This window comes from Eretmochelys imbricata, chromosome 16 (genome assembly GCF_965152235.1).
Source record: "Eretmochelys imbricata isolate rEreImb1 chromosome 16, rEreImb1.hap1, whole genome shotgun sequence".
Lineage (NCBI taxonomy): Eukaryota > Metazoa > Chordata > Testudines > Cheloniidae > Eretmochelys > Eretmochelys imbricata.
The window spans coordinates 27,711,663-27,733,460 of record NC_135587.1 but is presented as its reverse complement, the minus strand read 5'-3'; the positions used below and the strand labels follow the sequence as shown (position 1 = coordinate 27,733,460).

Genomic DNA, 21,798 nt, shown 5'->3' with positions numbered 1-21,798 from the left:
AAGGAGCACCTCTGTGCACTCTTCCTGCACCTGCAAGAAGTGACCTTTTCCCATAGGGAGATTCAGTGCCCCAGTTTCACAAATGTAGCTTATATTTATTAACGTCCCAAACTAACTGAGAGAGAGAATTTTTGCCTCCCCTGGCAAACAGACCAAAGTCTGATATTTTTAACTCCAAAAGTGCAGCTCTGAGCATTCTGTCCTGTCAAAGATGTCCAGGTGTTACTTTTCAGCCATTGTACTTGAAATTTTCTGTTGATAAACTTTGTGTTTCCTAGTGTATTTACCATACACTGTTTGTTGTTTCACAGCCATGGGAGTCCCAATGTTTCTGCAGTAATTTTCCTCATGAAGTTGTTTGTGCGGATTCTTGGGGCCAGTCCTTGCTAGTTTCTACAGATGTTGGTGTCCTGCTAATAGATGGTTAGTGGATGATCCAGCATTTGTCTACAGGTCAATATTTATGTACCTGACAGTTTCAATCAGTGGTGCCTATGAGGATGTTAGCAGCTCTTCACTACTTAAGATAGTTAGAAGTCCACATCTATTACTATATATCCTTACTATCAGGACTTTTATAACTTAACTGCAAAAATTTGCTCTGCACTAAAACTAGGCAAATCAGATCATCTTGGGGGCCCTGTTTTAATGCAGACTTCTGAATATTTTGTTGGTTTCAGATGCTGTTTTTTTGACTGTCTACGAGGACTTTTTATTAAGCCAAATCCAAGCTCAAGGGTTGTCCATGCAGCCTGCTTGTATTTCACAGTCCTTGATGCTTCCACTGAGCCTGAGGCCAAAGGTGGCTGTGTACCATTTATGTACTCATCCAAACCTGTTTCCTCCCTAGCCCTGATTTTATGACTCTAACACCTCTTCCCCAGAATGCCATATATGGCAGTCATGATTTTGAGGAATGATATTAGGGGTAGTTGGTTCTCAGTATTCTTCTCAAACTTCCCAAAAACTGTTCCTTTTAGGCTCTGTTCTTGCTATTTGATTCACATCAGTGGTAACTCCTCCTAAGAAAAACAACAAGGAGTCCAGTGGCACCTTAAAGACTAAAGATTTATTTGGGCATAAGCTTTCATGGGTAAAAAACCCTCTTCTTCAGATGCATGCACCCACGAAAGCTTATGCCTGAATAAATCTCTTAGTCTTTAAGGTGCTACCAGACTCGTTGTTGTTGTTGTGGATACATACTAACACGGCTACCCCCGATCTTTCTAAGAAGGAACTACCATCTTTGGTACTGTATATAAAGTGACAGTATGCCAGATGCCTCATTTTCACAGAAAAAAACACACGTTTTTGTTACAAGAAACAAGATGCTTTAAAATCACTTGTCAGCAAATTGTAGTGTCAAAAATGTGTTCTAATTGGGGGTCATGTTTCCTTTCCAGATGGCCAGTCATCAGTGCAAGTATTTGATAAAACTCTCCAGGTGAAACAGATGCATGTGCTGGAAGCTTTGGACCTTTTGATTACCAGAGCAGACAAAGGTAGGATTCTTTACCTCTTGGTTCCAATATGAATGTGGCTGGCACACTATTACTTTACTCGTAGCTCAGTAGAAGGTAACAATTTATGCACTTGCCCTTTCAGAATGTGATTTCATGTTGTCAGTAATTCTCTTTTAAAGAGTTTTTTCCATTTCTACTGTATTCCCGAGTCTCTCACCTTCAGCTGCCTTCTTGCATTCCTACCCAGATGAATTTCTTTGACTATTTCTGATCCAGTGGTATGTGAACAAGTTTACTAGTCAGTACTGGTGGAAGACAATGTCCCAATAACTGAAGTTATGAGACACTGGCACTGCACTTACACATCACTTTGTTCCCACTTATCATTGGAGCTTCCAGCAGTATGAATATGCAATACCAGGTCTATCATACAACAGAAGCTGCTTTTCCTTTGATGGGGAAATCCTCTTAGTCTTAAGTAATTCCTGCTTGTTGCTGGTATTGTAACTTTTTGGACCAAATCCTGCTTACCTTATTCACGCAAGTAATCCTACTGACTTTAATAAGCAGGAGTCCCCACCCTAGTTTACAGGCCTGAAGACTTATTAGAATTGCCCTCCATTACAATTGCAATGGTCAGGAAACAAGTGAACTCAAGAGTTCGAATGTCTCGGTTTCTGTAGTTCTAATATCTGCCAAACTGCAAAGTTAAAATATTTTCTATAGAATTAAATAAATATTAAAGTGGGAACAACTTCTTGGCAGTAGTTTATCTACAATCCATTCTGATTAAACTCAGCTCCAGTATGAAATTTATACATTTACTTAGGTTCTGTCAATTATCAGAAGAAAGCTTGTAGTAACAGTGGCTTTTAATCTCATGACAAAATTCTTACCATGCTTTTCACTCCATAAATTTATAATAAATAAATATTAAGTGGATTTGATATAGACAGTGGAGAATGTTTCATACTACAAGTGATTCTCTGATTGTATTATACTATACCCTAATGAAAGAAATGTAAAGTTACCAACAGACACTATAGTTCAAAGACATAAGAGAGCCACAGTTGCCTCTTTAATATTGCATTTCCATATTGTGAAAGTACATAAAGAGGTGCAACACCAGCTAGGACTTAACAGAGGTAAATCTCTAGTAGTGCTCTGTCATATACATTTAGGAATATTAGAGGCATATTTTTTTGAATGAATTTTGAATGTTAATCTTTCTTTGATATAACTTTAGGACATTGTAAATTGACCTAGGTTTTGTTCCAGGTTGCCCTGGTCTCTGTTATTGTGGACTTTATTTCGATTAGCATTCTGCTCTGTTGTAAAAAGAGTCCTTGAGGACAAGAAGAAATCTTTATTTTTAAATTTATAGGTAGCCGTTGTCTTTGTTGCCATGAAATTGACACATACATTTTCCTATTAAAGTAGCAGTACAGAAAAGTCTACTCCACACTAGCAAACATTTGAAAAAATCTTAGTTTCTAGAGGATAGTTAATAGGGTGGGTATGATGAGAAGAAGAGTGGTGGAGAGTGTGGTTATTGGGGCTAGATAAAGTTTTTGGTTGGTTTTGTGGCATCAGTTAGTTGAATTTGGTGGTAGTGTGATGGTTGCATAGTATGAGATGCGTAAGTAAAAGAATAGGCTGAGGAGTGAGAGTAGAGCCATCAGGATGGCAATAATGATTATGTGTTCATTGGTTAATTCTTGTAGGATTAGTCATTTTGGTATGAATCCTGTTAATGGGGGTAGGCCTCCTAGTGATATAAGAGTAAGTATTATCAGGGTGCTGAGGTTTGTAAGTTTTGTTCATGATGTTATGATGGATATTTTGTTGTTTCTAGAGGTTTAATTATTAGGAATGTTGTTGAGGTTATGATAATGTATGGGTAGAATGTGAGTAATATAAGTTTAGTGAGGATTGTGGTTATTCATCCTAGGTGGGCAATGGAGGAAAATGCTATGATTTTTCATAGTTGGGTTTGGTTTAATCCGCCTCATCCGCCAATTAGGGTGGATGTTAGTCCTAGTGTTTAACAGGAGGGGTGTGCGTAGGGATTGGGCAGTTATTACTAGTAGGGATAATGGGGCTAGTTTTTGTATTAAGAAGTATTTGGTGGCAGCCTGAATTGCTCATGGATGGTGTTGCTGGGCAATTGGTGGAATGACGGCTAATCATCAATTTCTAGTCCAGTTCATGCTAGAATTTAGTGGTTGCTGGAGATTGTAAGTAGGTGTCCTATAGTTAGGCTTGAAGTAATAATTATGCTTGCTTGTGAATTCACTAGTAGGGGAAGGATTTTAACCAGCATTTTCGGGCTATGAGCCCAAGAGCTTAGTTGTCTGACTTTACTAGGATATGGTATAATGGAAGTATGGGGAGTTTTGATCTCTGAAGTATAGGTTCGAATCCTATTTTTCTAAGGAAACGAGAGGATTTTAGCCTCTATTATTCACCCTAGCAAGGTGATCCTTTAATTTCAGGCAAGTGTTCTGTGGTATAGGTGGGAGTCCTGAGAAGCAGGGGTTCTCAATCTTTTTCTTTCTGAGGCCCTCTACAACATGTTATAAAAACTTCACGGCCCACCTGTGCCACAGTAACTGGTTTTCTGCATATAAAATCCTGGACTGGCATGAGGGGGTAGCAAGCAGGACAACTGCCTGGGACCCCATGCCACAGGGGCCCCTGTGAAGCTACATTGCTCAGACTTCAGCTTCAGCCCCAGGTGGCAGGGCATTGGCTTTCTACCCTGGGCTCCAGAGAATCTAATGCTGGCCTGCTTGTCAGCCCCTCTGAAACCTGCTTTCGGCTCCCCAGGGGGCCCCAGACCCCTGGTTGAGAACCACTGCTGAGAAAGCAATTGCTATTGCTTGGTGCTTAGGTGATTGGGAAGAAGATTTTTCATAGGAGGTGCATTTTCATAGGAGGTGTATCGAAATCATGGGTATCAGGCTCGGATTCATAGGAATTCTGCTAAAAGTAGTATGACTTTTGATGTTAATGAGAGGGAGAATAATTAAGGTGTGTTGTTAAGGGAGGTTGGGTTGAGGAATAGGATAGCAGTAAGGGTATTTATTATTAGGATGTTGTCTTATTCTGCTAGAAAGAATAGGGTGAATGGACTGGCGGCATATTCAACATTGTATCCTGATACTAATTCGGATTCTCCCTCAGTGAGGTCAAATGGTGCTCGATTAGCTTCTGCTCGTGTGGAGGTGTTTCATGTTATTAGTGGTCCGGAGAAGATAAGGTATATTGGTTCTTGTGTGGTTATAATGTTTGTATATGAAATGCTCCTGAAAATAGGGTTAGAGAAAGTAGGATAATTCCGAGGGTTACTTTGTATGAGATGGTTTGGGCTACTTCTCTTTGGGCTCCTATTAGGGCATATATGAAGTTTGAGGCCCACTCTGATCAGAGGGTGGAGTAGACTATGAAGCTGGAGGGGGAAATTAGGAATAGGAGGCCTAAATTAAGGCCGGCTAGTGGGAAAGGTAGTGGTAGTGGGAGTCAAATTGATAGGGCTAGTAAAAGGGCTAGGATTGGGGCCAGGGTGAATAGTGCAAAGGATGATCTTAATGGATAGTTTGGCTCTTTAATAAATAGTTTTATGCCATCCGCTACTGGTTGTAGTAGTCCATATGGGCCTACGATGTTAGGGTCTTTTCGTAGTTGTATATATCCTAGAACTTTTCGTTCAGTTAGGGCGAAGAAAACTACAGTGATTGGGATTATATATATGAGTGGGGATTTTAAACTAGAGAGTAGCATTTTCATAGTTGGAGAGGGGTGTTGAACCACTAAGTAAAAGGTTTAGGCCTTTTGCATTGATCCCTGGCTCTGCCACCCGAACTTGGCCCTTTTTGGGGGGCTTGGTTATTTGTTCTTATTATTAAAGTTGATTTCACTAATATAAGGGAAGGCTTGTTTTGAGATATAGGCCTTGCCTTTTTGGTCCTTTTGTACTAGAAAAGGCTCAGTTATAGATAGAAACTGACCTGGATTACTCCAGTCTGAACTCAGATCATGTAGGACTGTTGATCATTGAACAAATGAACTCTTGATAGCGGCTGCACCATCAGGATGTCCTGATCCAACATTGAGGTCATAAACCCCATCGTCTATAGGGACTCTAGGAGGGGATTGCGCTGTTATCCCTGGGGTAGCTTGGTTCGGTGATCAAATATATTGGATCATTTTGCCATAGGCACTTTGAGTTGTAGGTCTAGGTATAGAAATATGTTCTTTTTTCAGAGGTCGAGGTCATCCAACCAAAAATAGGGATCAAATACTAATTGGTTAGAAGTCCGGAGAGGGGGTGTTAGTAATAGTTGATCTGTATTTGAAGTTCCACATGGTCTTATGATGATCTCGCTTTTGCACGAGATCAATTTCACTGATTATTTGTAAGAGACAGGTAGAACCTTTTTTGGCCATTCATTCTAGTCTTTATTTAAAAGACAAGTGATTATGCTACCTTTGCACAGTTAGGATGCCGCGACCATTTAACAGTGTCACTTGGCAGGCATTACCCCCAATACTTATTATTGCTGGGGGCTATGTTTTTGGTAAACAGTTGGGCTCTTTATTTGCCTAGTTCCAGGATCCTTATGCTGCAGAGCGTGGCTTGTCTTCTGAAACAGAGAGCCTTCTTTCCCTACCTTGTCTTCTCTGACCTTGGCCTGTCCACCCCTTTTCCTTCTATTGCCCAAAACGTCCAGTGGCCCTGTGAGTCTTCCTCCAGTTTGTCTCTTTTGTCTTGTTTGAAATTGTTCACTCTCTCCAAACAGCCCACTGCAGACAAGTAGCAGGAAGTAGCTTCTCCCAGCTACAATAGCCTCTTTAGCATACTTATAGACTAGTCAAAGTGCAGTTGTTAAGGTTAATGTGTCTCCATTGTCCCTGGTCTGGAAGAGAGGTGTTTAAAGCTTTGTCAGCAGTGGTGGAGACACATAAACGTGGAATTAGTCGATACAACAGTTTTTGTAAGCACAATTTCATAAGGTCAGCCAGAAGTCATAAGTTGTACAGACAGATTCCCCAAATCATCAGTGTAGTCTCAAATGTTTTCGCCAGTCTTGACTGAAAATTGCCAGTGATGGAGAATCCAGTACAACCCTTGGTAAATGTTTCCATTGATGAATAACTCTTGCAGTTTAAAAAAAAAAAAAAAAAGGCACCTCATTTACAGTCTGCCTAGTTTCAATTTACAGCCATTGGATCATGTTTCTCTGCTAGACTGAACAGCCCATTATTAAATATTTGTTCCCCATGTAGGTGTTTATAGACTATGATCAACTTATCCCTTAACTTTCTCTTTGTTAGCTAAATACATTGAGCTCCTTGAGTCTTTCACCGTAAGGCAGGGTTTCTAATTGTTTAAATAATTCTCATGACTCTTCTCTGAATCATCTCTAATTTATCATCCTTTTTAAATTGTGGACACCAAACTGGACAAAGTATTCCAGCAGTGGTTGCACCAATGCAAAATATAGAGGTAAAATAACTTTTCTACTTCTACTTGAGATTGCCTTGTTCATATACTCTTTTGGCCACAGCCAGCACCTCCTGATCCCCCACCCCCACTCACCATCACTTGGGGGTCATCTAGCACTCTTTTCCAATATCTGGTGTGCAGTAACCATGGACAAGTGGATGCTGAATGTCATCCACTCTGGCATTATGATAGAGTTTACATCCCTACCTTCTCCAAAATCCCTCTCCCCATCCTGCTTCAGTGGCTCCTCTCACAAGAATATTCTCAAACAAGAGGTGAACTACTTATTGAAGTGAGGCGTGATAGAACATGTACCTCTTCAGTACCAAGGGACAGGGTTTTTCTCAACTTACTTCGTTGTATCCAAAAAGAAGGGCGGATGGAGACCAATCCTCAACCTCTACCAACTCAACCACTTCATTTGCAAACTCAGATTTCACATGGTCAAATTGGTATCTATAACCCATCTTGAGAAAAGGGCATGTGGTTTACAGCTCTCAACATGAATGATGCCTACTTTCACGTAGACATTCATCTCGCTCCTAGACATTTCCTCAGAGTCATGATGGGGTCTGACCATTTTCAGTATAGGGTGTTTCCTTTTGGAATAGCAACTGGCCCCAGAGTCTTTACCAAGACATTCTTGGTAGTAATAGCTCATGGTCTCATTGTCTTTCCCTACCTTGATGACTGGCTCTTTGTCACCAAGTCCCAGCAGGACACCTACGCATCAACTTCGGTGATGCTACACCTCTTGTCCTCAGTGGAAGTCAGCATAAATGCTGAAAAATCTGTTCTCAGCCCCACACAATCTCTGGACTTCAGTGGGGCCATCTTGAATTCTTATCACCGCAAGAACCTGGCCAAAGACAGGTTCCAGACCTGAATTATGGTATTGTTCATGATCACAAACTATCCTTGAGTCATCTTTGTCGGCTTTGTCCAGCTTGTCCCTGTCCATCCCTCCATGAACGCAAGTCAATGCCACACTATTCTGTTTTGTTGCGAGCACATTCTTTCCATTTCTGGCCAAAGAGTTTTGTCATTGGATCGGCCCAGTGCGTTTTTGGTCTGCCCAGCGATCGCTTGTGGTCTCTGGAGATCCGTTCATTGATGCGGGTTGTCCACCTGTTGTCTTGCCTGCGGACTACATGACCCGCCCATCTTCACTTTGCATCATACATCGCCTGCACTTTGTCGGTCACCTCTGTACACCTTCTGATCTCCTCATTCGGTATATGATCACTGAGCGATATCTTACACATTCGCCTTTCCATTGCTCTCAGGGTGACAGTGAAATTTTCTTCCTCAGCTTTCATTGTTGACTAGCTTTCTGCTCCATATATCATTTCTGGCAGAACAGTGGAATTAAACAGTTCTTTCCTTTTCTTCATGGGCAGTTCATCATCTGTTTTAGACGTCTTTATTTTGTTTAAACTTGTCCACCCTGCCTTTAATCTCCTACTGCATTCCCCTTCAAATGAGGGGGTTATCTCTTCTCAGCTGCTGATCTAGGTAAATATATTTGTCAACTGCCTCGATTTCTTTCCCTTGAGTACCGGTCATGATATGTCTATCTCTCTCCTGTGTCATGTGGCCTCATGCACCTATGACACCCCATTCCCATGACTTCACCTCTCCAAACCACCATCCCATGAACCTCATGGTAACAGTTCCATCAAGGTGGTGTCTTCCGTGCTATGGTGGACAAATCCTTATCAGGTGTGAGTGGGCATCCCCTTTCTCCCGTCCTCTCCTGACAGGACCATTATTACAGACCCATCCCCATTAGGTTGGGAAGCCCACGTGAACAGCCACAGCACAAGGTACCTGGACATCTTGAGAGTCCAGGATCCACATCAATATCCTGCAGTTGTGAGCAGTCTGGAAGACATGTGAGTCCTTTCTTCCATTCATCCATGCGCGCTATGTTCTTATAATATCAGACAATGTTATGACCATCTTCTACATCAACAAGCAGGGAGAAGCGAGATCAGTCTCCCCGTGTGTAGAATCAGTCAGTCTCCGGAACTGGTATATCACCAATCAAATCACACTATTGGCAGTATAACTTCTGGGGAAACAAAATGTGATTGCAAACTTCCTCCCCAGACATTTTGCAATCGACAACAAGTGAGAGCTCCATGACTTAGTATTGCACAATATTTTCACTCTGTGCAGAACCCCAGCCAGAGATATGTTCATCTTTCAAGCAAACAGGTAATTCACTACATTTTGCTCCAGAGGAGCCCTAGGTCACCTCTCCCAGGGCGACACTTTGCTTCTTCCTTGGCTGGACCAGTTCAGCTATGCCTTCCCTCCACTACCACTCCTGCCGTGAGTTCTGTGCAAAATCCGGCAGGATACAGTACAGGTCATCCTGATCACCCCCTTCTGGCCAAGACTGTTCTGATTTCCCAGCATCCTACACATGTCATCCCAATCTCTGATCATCCTCCCAACATTTCCCAAGCTCCTGACCTGGTGGAATGGCAAGATGAAAGCACTCTGATCTACATGCTCCACCTCAGGGCTTTGTATTTGGATGGGCATCATCCTTGGAACGTTCATGTTCCACAGTCATGTGGGACATTCTTTCTAATAGCAGAAGGATTCTACTAGAAGATGTTACCTAGCTAAATGGAAGTGTTTTTCTTGGGCACTTCAAAGAGTCATTCCCCCAGAAACTGCAGATATTTCTCTCATCTTGGACTATATCCTCTCTCTGAAGACATCAGGCTTGTCCATCAGCTCCTTGTGAGTGCACTTGGCAGCAATCAGTGTATACCATCCACCTTCTCAGGGCTACTCGGTCTTTGCACATCCACTGACAAATAGATTCTGGAATGGCTTAATCAGAATCTTTCCACCTATTCAGTGGGGCTTAAAACTCGTTCTCTCCATACTCACAAGGCCCCCCTGTGAACCTTTAGCTTCTTGCTCCATGTCTCTCCTTTCCATGAAGATTGCTTCCCTTGCAGCTGTTTCCTCAGCTAGAAGAGTTGGCAAGCTTGGAGCAATGATGGCAGAGCCTTCTTACACTGTAAGGATAAGGTTTCTTCTAATCTACACCCCAAATTCACTCCTAAAGTAGTTTCAGAATTTCACTTTAACCAATCGATTCACTTGCCTGTGTTCTTCCCAAAACTGCATATTTCCACAGAAGAACGAAGACTCCACTCCCTCAGTGTTCAGCAAACTTTGGCCTTTTACCTGCAAAAAAAACAAAACACATCAGGAAATCCCTGAGACTATTCATCACTATATCAGAAAGAATCAGGGGGCATGCTGTCTCCACCCAGAGAATCTCCAAATGGATCTCTAGCTGCATTCTACTCGATAAGCTATTGAACCTTCCCCAAACCCCCCTGGGATAAGAGTGCATTCCACCAGAGCAGAAGCAACAACTGTAGTGTCACTTCTGGAGGTACCCCTCCTTGACAGCTGTAAAGCAGCCACATGGGGCTCCATTCACAAGTTTGCGAGACATTGTGCCTTGGTACAGGACTCCTCTGGAATGGCGGTCCTCCACTAAGCTCTGCTATCTACATCCTTGCACCTTCCTCTGACTTAGGTACTGCTTGTTGGTCACCCGCAGCGGAATATAACAGGATTATCACTCGAAGAAGAAAGGGAGGTTACTGACCTGTAACTGAAAAAAAGGAAGAGGTTCTCTATGTGGGCAGCCCAACGTTGCCTGGACCGTATGGAGACTATATTGAAGGTCCTTGACTACTTGGTACATTTAAAACACTCCCAACATTTCATACTGCTCTATTGAGGTCCACCTTTCACCAGTCTCAGCTTGTCATCTATCTGTCTGATTGTGCTCTCACATGACAGTATTGAAGTTCCCAAAAGGTTTATTATATTAACTACCAGCCAGGGAACCTGCTTCTGCCTGGAACCTCAACATTGGAGCTGCCCACCATGTTGCTGTGAAGGGATGCCAGGCCTCTGGATCTCTGAGTATTTTAAGCCTTCGGAGTCAGAATGGGGTCCAGCCACTGCTCCAATCTTTGGGTGCCTAGGCATATTCTTGTGGTCCAAAACCTTAGTCTAGCTTTCCATCTAGAGAACAGGAACCTGCTGTCCAGCTGCTTAGCCCCTCTGGATGCAGGGTTGAAATTCAGTTTCACCCACGCTTAAACACACTCTCCCAGAAATCCACCTCAAGATGTGAGCCTTCTGGTTTACTGTTTTAACTCACTCAGGAGTCTTGTAGCAGTTGTGAAGCATATAACACACACAGACACTTTGCCCAGAGTTTAACACAATTGCTCTTAATCATATAAATCACAAGATCATACAGATCATACAAAATAATAAACCTTACACTCATCTTCCCTTACTAGCTCACCCTTCCCCAGGGGAGGGACCATCTGGGTTCAGGAAACAGGCAAGGCCCCCATCTCATGGAAGCCCTTACCTGCTTAGTTGCTTCTCCTCTTGACCTGGAGACAAAATGGCCAAAGATTCTCACAAATCAACTCCTTCCTATTTATATCTTTTAGCCCCCTTTGTCAGGTGATGTCCTTGCCAGATTCCCCATGTGATCAGAGCTTTCTACCAGGTGACTTTGTTGCCAAGGCAACCTCTCTCCTGAAAAACCAGTTTTCCTGGGTAGGAGCTATCTTAGTGTCAGTCTTTGGAATTTCAGCAAACATGGAGGAAAATGGCCATAAAAAAGGCAAAAGGCTGTATGTTCAAAATGGAATTTGTAGCTTTGTAAAGGTACGTGGAGTGGGTTCATAATCTCACACAGAATTCATAGCATTGTACAGGGAGATTCCCAAATCATCACGCATTCCACCAGAGCTCGAGTTGCATTCTCTACCTGCTTTAGAAATATGCCAGTTTTCTGAATCTGCAAGTTGGCAATTTGGAGTAACCCACTGACCTTTGTCAAACATTAAGCATTGGACTTAGCTGCCAGGGCAGATGCCCAGTTCAGGAGAGCAGTACTACTATTTGACTGGTGCAGTGATACTCTTGGTCCCATCATCCATAATGGGGTACTACTTGCCAGTCATCTACAGTAGGATCCACACTGACACAGATTCAGAAAATAAAGATCGGCCCCAGCCCAGACACTATCAGCCCCAACTCCTCTAGAGCCCAGGGATCCAGAGGGAGAAATAGCCTGATGCTGGGTCGTGGACTTGTATGGAGTTGCTTGCAGTTCGCCGCCTTCTTTCAGAGCTGCAGTTGGTGGGAACCCTCCAGCTCACTCCCTCTCAACCCAGCACTGTCTTCTAAGTAATTCTTCGCTTAACGTTGTAGTTATGTTCTTGAAGAATGGGACTTTAAGCGAAATGATGTTAAGTGAATCCAATTTCCCCATAAGAATTAATGTAAATAGGAGGGGTTAGGCTCCAGGGAAATTTTTTTCACCAGACAAAAAAACTATATTATATATATACACACACACACACTCTATACGTTTTAAACAAACAATTTAATACTGTACACAGCAATGATGATTGTGAAGCTTGGTTGAGGTGGTGAAGTTAGAGGGTGGGATATTTCCTGGGGAATGCCTCACCGCTAAATGATGAACTAGCATTTGGCTGAGCCCTCAAGGGTTAACACGTTGTTAATGTAGCTGCACACTCTACAAGGTAGCACGAATGGAGGGAGGGGAGACAGCATGGCAGAGAGACACACACCCTGTGTGTGGGGGAGAGAGAGAGATGCGCATTGCCCCTTTAAGTACACTGCCCCACTCTAAGTACATTGCCTTTAAAAAGATCAGGAAGTTGAGACAGCAGCTGTGGCCAGCAAGTTCTGTCCATCCTGAGCCCTGTCCTGTCCCGACTCTGTTCTATATGGAGAAGGGGTAAGCGGGGGACAGGAGTAGGGGGGATGGGGACACCCTGATATTAGTCCCCTCTTCCCCCCTCCCCTGCACAGCAAGCAGGAGGCTCCCGGGAACAGCTCCAAGGCAGAGGGCGGGAACAGCTCCAAGGCAGAGGGCAGGAGCAGCACACGGCAGTGTCGGGAGAGACAGCAGAACTGCCGCAATTGGTAGCCTGCTGGGCGGCTGCTGCACAGGGAACTTAGGGGAGCGGGGAGCTGATAGAGGGGCTGCCGGTCAACCCTGGTCCCCACCAGCTATCTGCAATGGGCTGCTCTTCCTGCAAGCAGTGGACAAAGCAGGCAGCTGCCAAACAGTGTTATAAGGGAGCACTGGACAACTTTAAACGAGCATGTTCCCTAATTGATCAGCAATGAAACAAATGTAAACCAGGATGACTTTAAGTGAGGAGTTTTAGAGTAACAGCTGTGTTAGTGTGTATTCTCAAAAAGAAAAGGAGTACTTGTGGCACCTTAGAGACTAACCAATTTATTTGAGCATAAGCTTTCGTGAGCTACAACTCACTTCATCGGATGCATACTGTGGAAAATACAGATGATGTTTTTATACACACAAACCATGGAAAAATGGGTGTTTATCACTACAAAAGGTTTTCTCTCCCCCACCCTACTCTCCTGCTGGTAATAGCTTATGTCAAGTAATCACACTCCTTACAATGTGTATAATAATCAAGGTGAGCCATTTCCAGCACAAATCCAGGTTTTCTCCCCACTCCCCCACACAAACCCACTCTCCTGTTGGTAATAGCCGGTAAGTGAGGAGTTACTGTATTTGTGAGCTGGTCTCTGCTGGGTCCAGCAGCCCCTGGTGGCAGCCAGCAGCTGTGCAGTCCATTTTTGGGGGAGGAAATTTTGCATGCACAACATTAATTTCTGCACAAATTCTGCATGTGCAGTGGTGCGGAATTCCCCGAGGAGTAGTTTCAAATTCCCAGGGAACATAGGGAGAAATTTTGCCTTTTATGTGCTTGCATGGCTGAACAAAGAGGCACAGGACGCATGTACAGCCTCAGTGGATACTGCTATTCAAAAGACTCTAGTCTTGCAATCAGGAGGTGCATGCACCCCTATAGTGGCATCCATACTGACAACATTTTAAAGAGCCACAATTGCCACAGGGTAAGTAACCATTCTTGTCATTTGCTCCTGTCCTGTTGCAAGGTGCAATGGGCCTTTTTTTTTTTTTTTTTTAAATGATCTAAAGCTTTTCACTCTATATACATGATCTTCAAACAGCTTACCTATAGGTGTTGGGTACTGAAGATTGTAGCACTGGTAACGAATGTTGTTTTCATTTCTGCAGTGGGAATATGAATCCTTTGGCATAAATTTGTTTAAATTATCACAAGTTTTAAGTCTTGTTAAGAACAAACTCAGTCTGCCCCAGGGAGATTTTCATTCTGTCATGGTTCTAGTAAATTTAGATTCAGTTGGATTATTCCCACCCAGAGAGCCATCTTGTGTGATAATTCGCATTAGTTCTTTGCGTGTTGGTTTTCATTGTGTTGTAATAATCCTGGTCTCATTTTCTCACCTTGTTTTCCATTACAGTACCAAGTTTTTACCTTATTTTCCAGTATAGAACCAGGTGCAGGGAACCTGTGCTATTGATTTGAAGGAATCTTTTGATTTCTTGAATGGGTTGCTGTGTTCCAGATTTAATTTCATACCATGACAGATTATGCTAGTTCTGCTCATCAGCTCAGGAGCTCTCAATCTGGTAGCAGAATTGCATAACCTAAGCAGAATTCATAGGCATTTTTTCCTTCCTAGCATATTTCCACTCATCTCCAAACTGGATTGGAGAGAGTTGCCTCTTATCTTCATAATTGTGGTTATGTATGTGCAGATTTGACATTTATTCTTTTTGGGAATGTTGGTTTCGTTCTTTATTTTAACTTGCTATTTCCCTGGCTCTCCCCCCTACCTGGCAGGGAAGGATTCTCGTCTCCTTGTCTTCAGGATGAGCGCTGTACGAAATGGCATAGAAGCAAAGCAGATGGCAAAGAGCAAATATGACTGCAGAGAAAATAAACTTGAGAAAACAAAAGGTGATTTGACTCTCATTTATCAAAGACCCAATTAAGGCATTGGGCCAGAAGCTGCCAAAGGTCCTATTGGTTCCCGTGTAGATGTTGCAGCAACTGACCCTTAGTTATTCTCCTCTGGACAGTGGATTGAAATCCAGTGTTAGATAGTATGTGAAAATAAATTTGGACTAATCCCAATCCCCATATGTGCACTTCCCAAAAATACCACATGACTTGGTAGTTTTTACTTAGGAGAAGTTATGAAGCAGAATAGATATATTGCAAGCAGGATTGAAGGACTCTGGCAGAGCTATGTATGGAGACCCAGGACTGAAATGATAGGGCAGTGCTGCAGGTCAGACTTGGTGCATTGGTGGAATTGTATGAGTTCCTAGTACGTGGAATAGCAAGGGAGTTGCACCACATTGTTGAGTTGTATTGGAAAAGCTGAGAGCATTTCTAGATGGGGAGCAACAGAATTTTATGGGATAGGGTTGAGATGCATACTACCTCTGGCACAAGCCTATGCATGTAGTCATTTACATCCATAAGAAATTATTCATTTGCAAATTTTAGAGGGTGAAGAAATAATTAGGTTTCATTTCACAAGGAACTATGTGGAGTTTGTGGGCGTGTTTCTTGAAGGGAATGTTAATACTTGCATTATCTCCTTAGGCTGCCATTTATATGCCATTAATACTCACCACAGCAGTGAACTGAGGATTGTTGTGGCTATTAGGAACAAACTGCTCCTCATCACAAAGAAATACAATCAAGGCAACAGTTTAACCAGTGTCTGTTTGATGTCACCCCTGTCTGAATCACCAGTGGAGGAATTCCAGTACATCAGGGTATGCTTGAGACATATCACTAAAAATACCTTCTCTCACACTGGGCTAACCTGGTTCAGGAGGGGCACACATCTTGCCTTTCTAAACCCCAGGATTGGTTCAAGTGAGAGGCCCAGCAATGGTGATGGAAATCCCACTACAGATACTTAAACAAAAATCCTCCACTTTTTTTAACTGGGCTCTTGTTCATCAATGAAACATATTTGTGTATAGCCTGTCTGCCCTCTAACACAGCTCACTGGTCACCACCTGTAGTACAAACTATTTCCAGTGAGAATATGAAAAGTAGAATAATTCCTTTAATTTCCATCTTAATGTAATGTCATTTACATTACAGGAGATTTGTCTCTCTGACCCTCCAGTTATCATGACTCTGGTGGATGGACCTTCTGGAGACAATGACAATATGATCTGTGTAGCATATCGACATCAGTTCGATTTAGTTAACGAGAGTACTGGGGAGTCCTACAGGTTACACCATATTGAAGCAAGCAGGGTAAGTTCTCAGCATTAGAACAGAGTTTGCTAATGTAACCATACCTGGCACCATAAAAGTCGACATAGCTATCTTTGAGCCCATAGTGACTTATATCACCTTCCTTGGAGCACCAGTTTGGGAGGATCTTGGCTTTTTTTGCTTTTAATTTAGTTTTTTAGCTATTATCTATGCTCCCACTCTGCCTTAGACCTGAGTTCTTTTTAGGGTACCTAATGGTGATTTTCCCCAGGCAATCATAAAGTAAGACATCTCTGACTGGTACTTCTAGGTGTATCACCAGGTTGGCAAAAGTCTTGCATCTCAGAGTCTGGAATATCACTGTCAGCATAGCTGTAAAGCCTTTTCCTTTCTTCCTAGCTCAAAAACTTTTTTCCCTTTTAGTATAGAGTGGGGGTGTGTGTGTGTAAACTACTCTTTGTTAGCCATCAATTTCAAATTAAGATTTGCATAAACCAAGACTGAACCAGCTTTCCCTGCCTTCTAAACAGGTCTGAGGAATAAACTCCCTCCTGTTTGATTGCCTTTTCCAATCTTGCATATTCCTCCTGAGGGCCTTTGGTATTCCCCTTAAGGTCTATTTTTAATATAGGTTAATGACCGGGTGAGACCTCATCTGGAATAGTGTGTGCAGTTTTAGTCTCCCATGTTTAAGAAGGATGATTTCAAAGTGGAACAGGTGCAAAGAAGAGCTTCTAGGATGATCAGAGTAATGGAAAAGCTACATTATGAGGGGAGACTGAAGCAGCTTTTTTTGTTTAGCCTAACCAAAGAAAGGCTGAGGGGAGATATGATTGCTCTCTACAAATACATCAGAGGGATAAAAACCAGGGAGGGAGATGAGTTATTTAAGTTAAGCACTGCCGTTGACACAAGAACAAATAGATCTAAACTGACCATCAACAAATTTAGGCTTGAAATTAGATGAAGATTTGTAACCATCAGAGGAGAGAAGTTCTGGAACAGTCTTCCAAGGGGAGCAGTGAGAGCAAAAAAACCTAACTTAAGACTGAGCTTGATAAGTTTATGGAGGGGATGATATGATGAGATTGCCTACAATGGGATGTGGCCCATCTGCAACAGCTAGTAGCAAATATCCCCAACAGCCAGAGATGGGGCACTAGATGAGGTTGGGAAGGAATTTCCCCCCAAGTCAGATTGGCAGAGACCCTGGGGGTTTTTGCCTTTCTCTGCAGCATGGAGCATGGTCACTTTTTGGTTTAAACTAGAGTAAATGGTGGATTCTCTGTAACTTGAAATCCTTTAAATCGTGATTTAATTACTTCAGTAACTCAGCCAGAGGTTATTACAGGAGTGGATGGGTGAGGTTCTGTGTCCTGCGAAGGCCAGGACTGTAGGCTAGATCAGGGGTGGGCAAACTTTTTGGTCTGAGGGCCACATCTGGGTATGGAAATTGTATGGCGGGCCATGAATGCTCACAAAATTGGGGGTTGGGGTGCGGGAGGGGGTGAGGGCTCTGAGGTGGGGCCAGAAATGAGGAGTTCAGGGTGCAGGAGGGGGCTCTAGGCTGGGGCAGGGGGTTGAGGGAAGTGGGGAGGGCTCCAGCTGGGGGTGCAGGCTCTGGGCTGGGGCTGAGGATGAGGGGTTGAGGTGCAGGAGATTGCTCCGGGATGGGACAGAGGGGTTCGGAGGGCAGGAGGGGGATCAGGGCTGGGGTTGGGGTGAGGGAGGGGTTCAGGGGTGCAGGCTCTGGGCGGCGCTTACCTCAAGCAGCTCCCAGAAGCAGCAGCATGTCCCCTCTCCTGCTCCTACACAGAGTCGCAGCCAGGGGACTCTGCACCCTGCCCTTTCCACAGGCACCACCCCTGCAGCTCCCATTGGCCGGGAGCCATGGCCAGTGGGAGCTGCGGGGGCAGTGCTTGAGGCAGGAGCAGCATGCGGAGCCCCCTGGATGCCCCTATGTGTAGGAGCTGGATGGGGGACATGCCGCTGCTTCCGGGAGCTGCGCAGAGTGGGGCAAGCCCCAGATGCTGCTCCCTGACAGGAGCTCAAGGGCCAGATTAAAATGCCTGGAGGGCCAGATGCTACCCCTGAGTCGTAGTTTGCCTACTCCTGGGCTAGATGATCACGATGGTCCCTCCTGGCTTTAAAGTCTGAGTCCTAACAGTAATTTCTCAAAACAGAGCATCTGTTACTCAGTTTCAGGACGCCCTCTCTCTTACTCAGATGCTGGGTAAACAGAAAATGTGGTTTTCTCCTCCCTCCTCAATAGGCAACAGTCCATGGATGTAGAAAACGCATAGTATTTATACAATTGCTCTTGTAAGCATTCCTCCTGTTGGATCTATCTGCCACAGTTCTGTCTTTTTTAAAGTCATCATTAATTCTTTTTCTGTCAAGATTCAGTGCGCCCAATAAGGCATTTTGCTATTAGATTGTAGTAGCTGCAACTCAATGCACAGCACGTAAAAAGTAATCAAAGCAGGTAGTATCAGGAGTGATGTTTTGGAGCAGTGGTTCCCAACCAGGGACACAAGTACCCCTGGGGGAAAGCAGAGGTCTGCCTGGATGTACATCAATTCATCTAGACATTTGCCTAGCTTTATGACAGGCTACATAAAAAGCACTAGCAAAGTCAGTACAGACTAAATTTCATACAGACAACAACTTGTTTATCATAGAATCATAGAATATCAGGGTTGGAAGGGACCTCTGGAGGTCATCTAGTCCAACCCCCTGCTCAAAGCAGGACCAATCCCCAATTAAATCATCCCAGCCAGGGCTTTGTCAAGCCTGACCTTAAAAACTTATAAGGAAGGAGATTCTACTACTTCCCTAGGTAAAGCATTCCAGCGTTTCACCACCCTCCTAGTGAAAGTTTTTCCTAATATCCAACCTAAACCTCCCGCACTGCAACTTGAGACCATTACTCCTTGTCCTGTCCTCTTCTACCACTGAGAATAGTCTAGAACCATCCTCTCTGGAACCACCTCTCAGGTAGTTGAAAGCAGCTATCAAATCCCCCCTCATTCTTCTCTTCTGCAAACTAAACAATCCCAGTTCCCTCAGCCTCTCCTCATAAGTCATGTGTTCCAGACCCCTAATCATTTTTGTTGCCCTTCGCTGGACTCTCTCCAATTTATCCACATCCTTCTTGTAGTGTGGGGCCCAAAACTGGACACAGTACTCCAGATGAGGCCTCTCCAATGTCGAATAGAGGGGAACGATCACGTCCCTCGATCTGCTCGCTATGCCCCTACTTATACATCCCAAAATGCCATTGGCCTTCGTGGCAACCAGGGCACACTGCTGACTCATATCCAGCTTCTCGTCCACTGTCACCCCTAGGTCCTTTTCCGCAGAACTGCTGCCTAGCCATTTGGTCCCTAGTCTGTAGCTGTGCATTGGGTTCTTCCGTCCTAAGTGCTAAGTCCTAAGGACCCTGCACTTATCCTTATTGAACCTCATCAGATTTCTTTTGGCCCAGTCTTCCAATTTGTCTAGGTCCCTCTGTATCCTATCCCTGCCCTCCAGCGTATCTACCACTCCTCCCAGTTTAGTATCATCCGCAAATTTGCTGAGAGTGCAATCCACACCATCCTCCAGATCATTTATGAAGATATTGAACAAAACCGGCCCCAGGACCGACCCCTGGGGCACTCCACTTGACACCGGCTGCCAACTAGACATGGTTGTATGGTTATACTACTCTCTATATTATACACTGAAATGTAAGTACAATATTTATATCACAGTTGATTTATTTTATAATTATATGGTAAAAATGAGAAAGTAAGCAATTTTTCAGTAAGTGTGTGCTGTGACACTTGTATTTTTATGTCTGATTTTTGTAAGCAAGTAGTTTTTAAGTGAGGTGAAACTTGGGGGTACGCAAGACAAATCAGGCTTTGGAAAGGGGTACAGTAGTGTGTAAAGGTTGAGAGCCACTGTTATGGAGTATTATGAAAGTGATACAATTTAAAAAAACAAACAAACCTGAGCATTTATTATTGCTTTTGTGCCTTTTCATGAAGTTTTAAATACCAGCCACAACTGCCTAAAACTACTTCTTACATTCTTGGAGTATTGCGTGAGAATTTCTTAATAACTTGAACTCAAGAAATGGCTTTTAGTCTTATCTAAGAAATCACGCCCAATGCAATACTGAAATTGGGAAACAAGCAGAATTAGTATTGTATTTCCAATGGCCAAAATGTTCTAATTTGGTTGCCTGAAGTTAGACATCTAAATAAATGCCCTGATTTTTCAGAAGTTTTAAGTAACCACACTTCCTATTGATTTCTGTACGAGCCTGGGATGGTCAGTATCTCTGAAAGTCAAGCCATTTTTATTTGTGTCTAAATATAGATTTAGATGTCTGACTTTAGATACCCAAGTTCGAATATTTTGAGCAGTCTGTTTATGCTGATAGTCTTCCTCAAAATGCAGATAGATAAATTCTCCTCTCTTCTGATGGTTCTTGGTTTTATTCAATTTACTTTTTGTTTTATATTTTACCTTTTATGTTTTTTGCGTGAATTTAGTGATGATGAAAGGGACCAGGTTTGACAGCCTTGGAGACTGAGCAGGTACAGCATGAACAGTTGCAATGCAAGCTTCCCCATGTGGCCTTGCCAATTTTCCTCAACCCTGATCTGAAGAAGCTACTTCTAGGGATGAGAGGGGACTTCATTCACCATGGCCCGTTCAGTCACTGCCCTATTGGCTGAGGCTACCAACAAGGCTGTCAGTTGGTACCAATTATGGTGGTTGTTTTTGGGATGCGGACACTGGCCTCTGGGAATTGGACTTGATGCCCATCAAATCATTTCACTTTGGTCACCAAACAGCTGTCATTTGGTAACAGCTTTTTGTCACTACAGATCTGGGATAGGTCTGAATGGGTGGTATGTGTGTGTATGTATGTATAATGTCCCTATGGGTGCTCCACTTTAGGTGCATTTGTATCCCTACATTGCTGATTGGAGAACTTTGGTAACAGTGTCCATTCGGCCCGCACATCCACTATACTCCCTTGTGCCCCACCAGGAGGCTAACCAGCTTGTGTGGACGAACCGCCCCTCAGTTCTTTTTCAACTGCCCCTGGCTAGAGACAGAGCCATTAGCAGTCTGTTTGTGATCGTTATCTCTATTCTTTTTTTTAGCATTTTTAGTAGCTAGTTAATCTCCTTCCTTCCTTCCTTAGCTGTACATTTTCTTTATTTTCTCTTTTAAAAAAAACAACACACTTTTAATTTTCCCCCTTTGTAGGGGACCCTTTTCCCCCAGCAGGGTATGCCTGACTCACCAGGCTTCAAGAAGTGCATCCCATGTAAGTTGGCCATACATATGGCAGATAAACATATACGCTGCCTCGGGGAAGGCCACATTCCTCAGAAGTGTGGTCTCGGTCAACAATTCAAACCAAGGTCTTGTAAGGACAGGGAACTGAGAAAAAAAATCATCCTGATGGAGGCAGCCCATCAGCCTTCCCTTGACCAACACTAGGAATCACCTAGAAGGTTTGAATCTTCCCCACAGCCCTCGAAGTCCAGGGACTATGAGTCAAAAAATCAGCCGCAGACCCTCATGAAAGGTATCTAAAAAGAGA

At 43.4% G+C, this 21,798-nt stretch overlaps 1 protein-coding gene and 1 pseudogene across 1 annotated transcript in view; one reads left to right on the top strand and one right to left on the bottom strand.

The window, feature by feature from the left end:
* GARNL3 (GTPase activating Rap/RanGAP domain like 3) overlaps positions 1 to 21,798 on the top strand; it is a 208,890-nt gene that overhangs the window by 139,867 nt on the left and 47,225 nt on the right. Inside the window, exons 18-22 of the mRNA XM_077835615.1 lie at positions 312 to 423; positions 1,404 to 1,502; positions 14,784 to 14,900; positions 15,555 to 15,730; positions 16,068 to 16,226. Coding sequence (XP_077691741.1) covers positions 312 to 423; positions 1,404 to 1,502; positions 14,784 to 14,900; positions 15,555 to 15,730; positions 16,068 to 16,226 — 663 coding nt within the window. The remainder of the gene's footprint in view (positions 1 to 311; positions 424 to 1,403; positions 1,503 to 14,783; positions 14,901 to 15,554; positions 15,731 to 16,067; positions 16,227 to 21,798) is intronic.
* LOC144276243 (NADH-ubiquinone oxidoreductase chain 2-like) lies at positions 3,053 to 7,439 on the bottom strand (annotated as a pseudogene).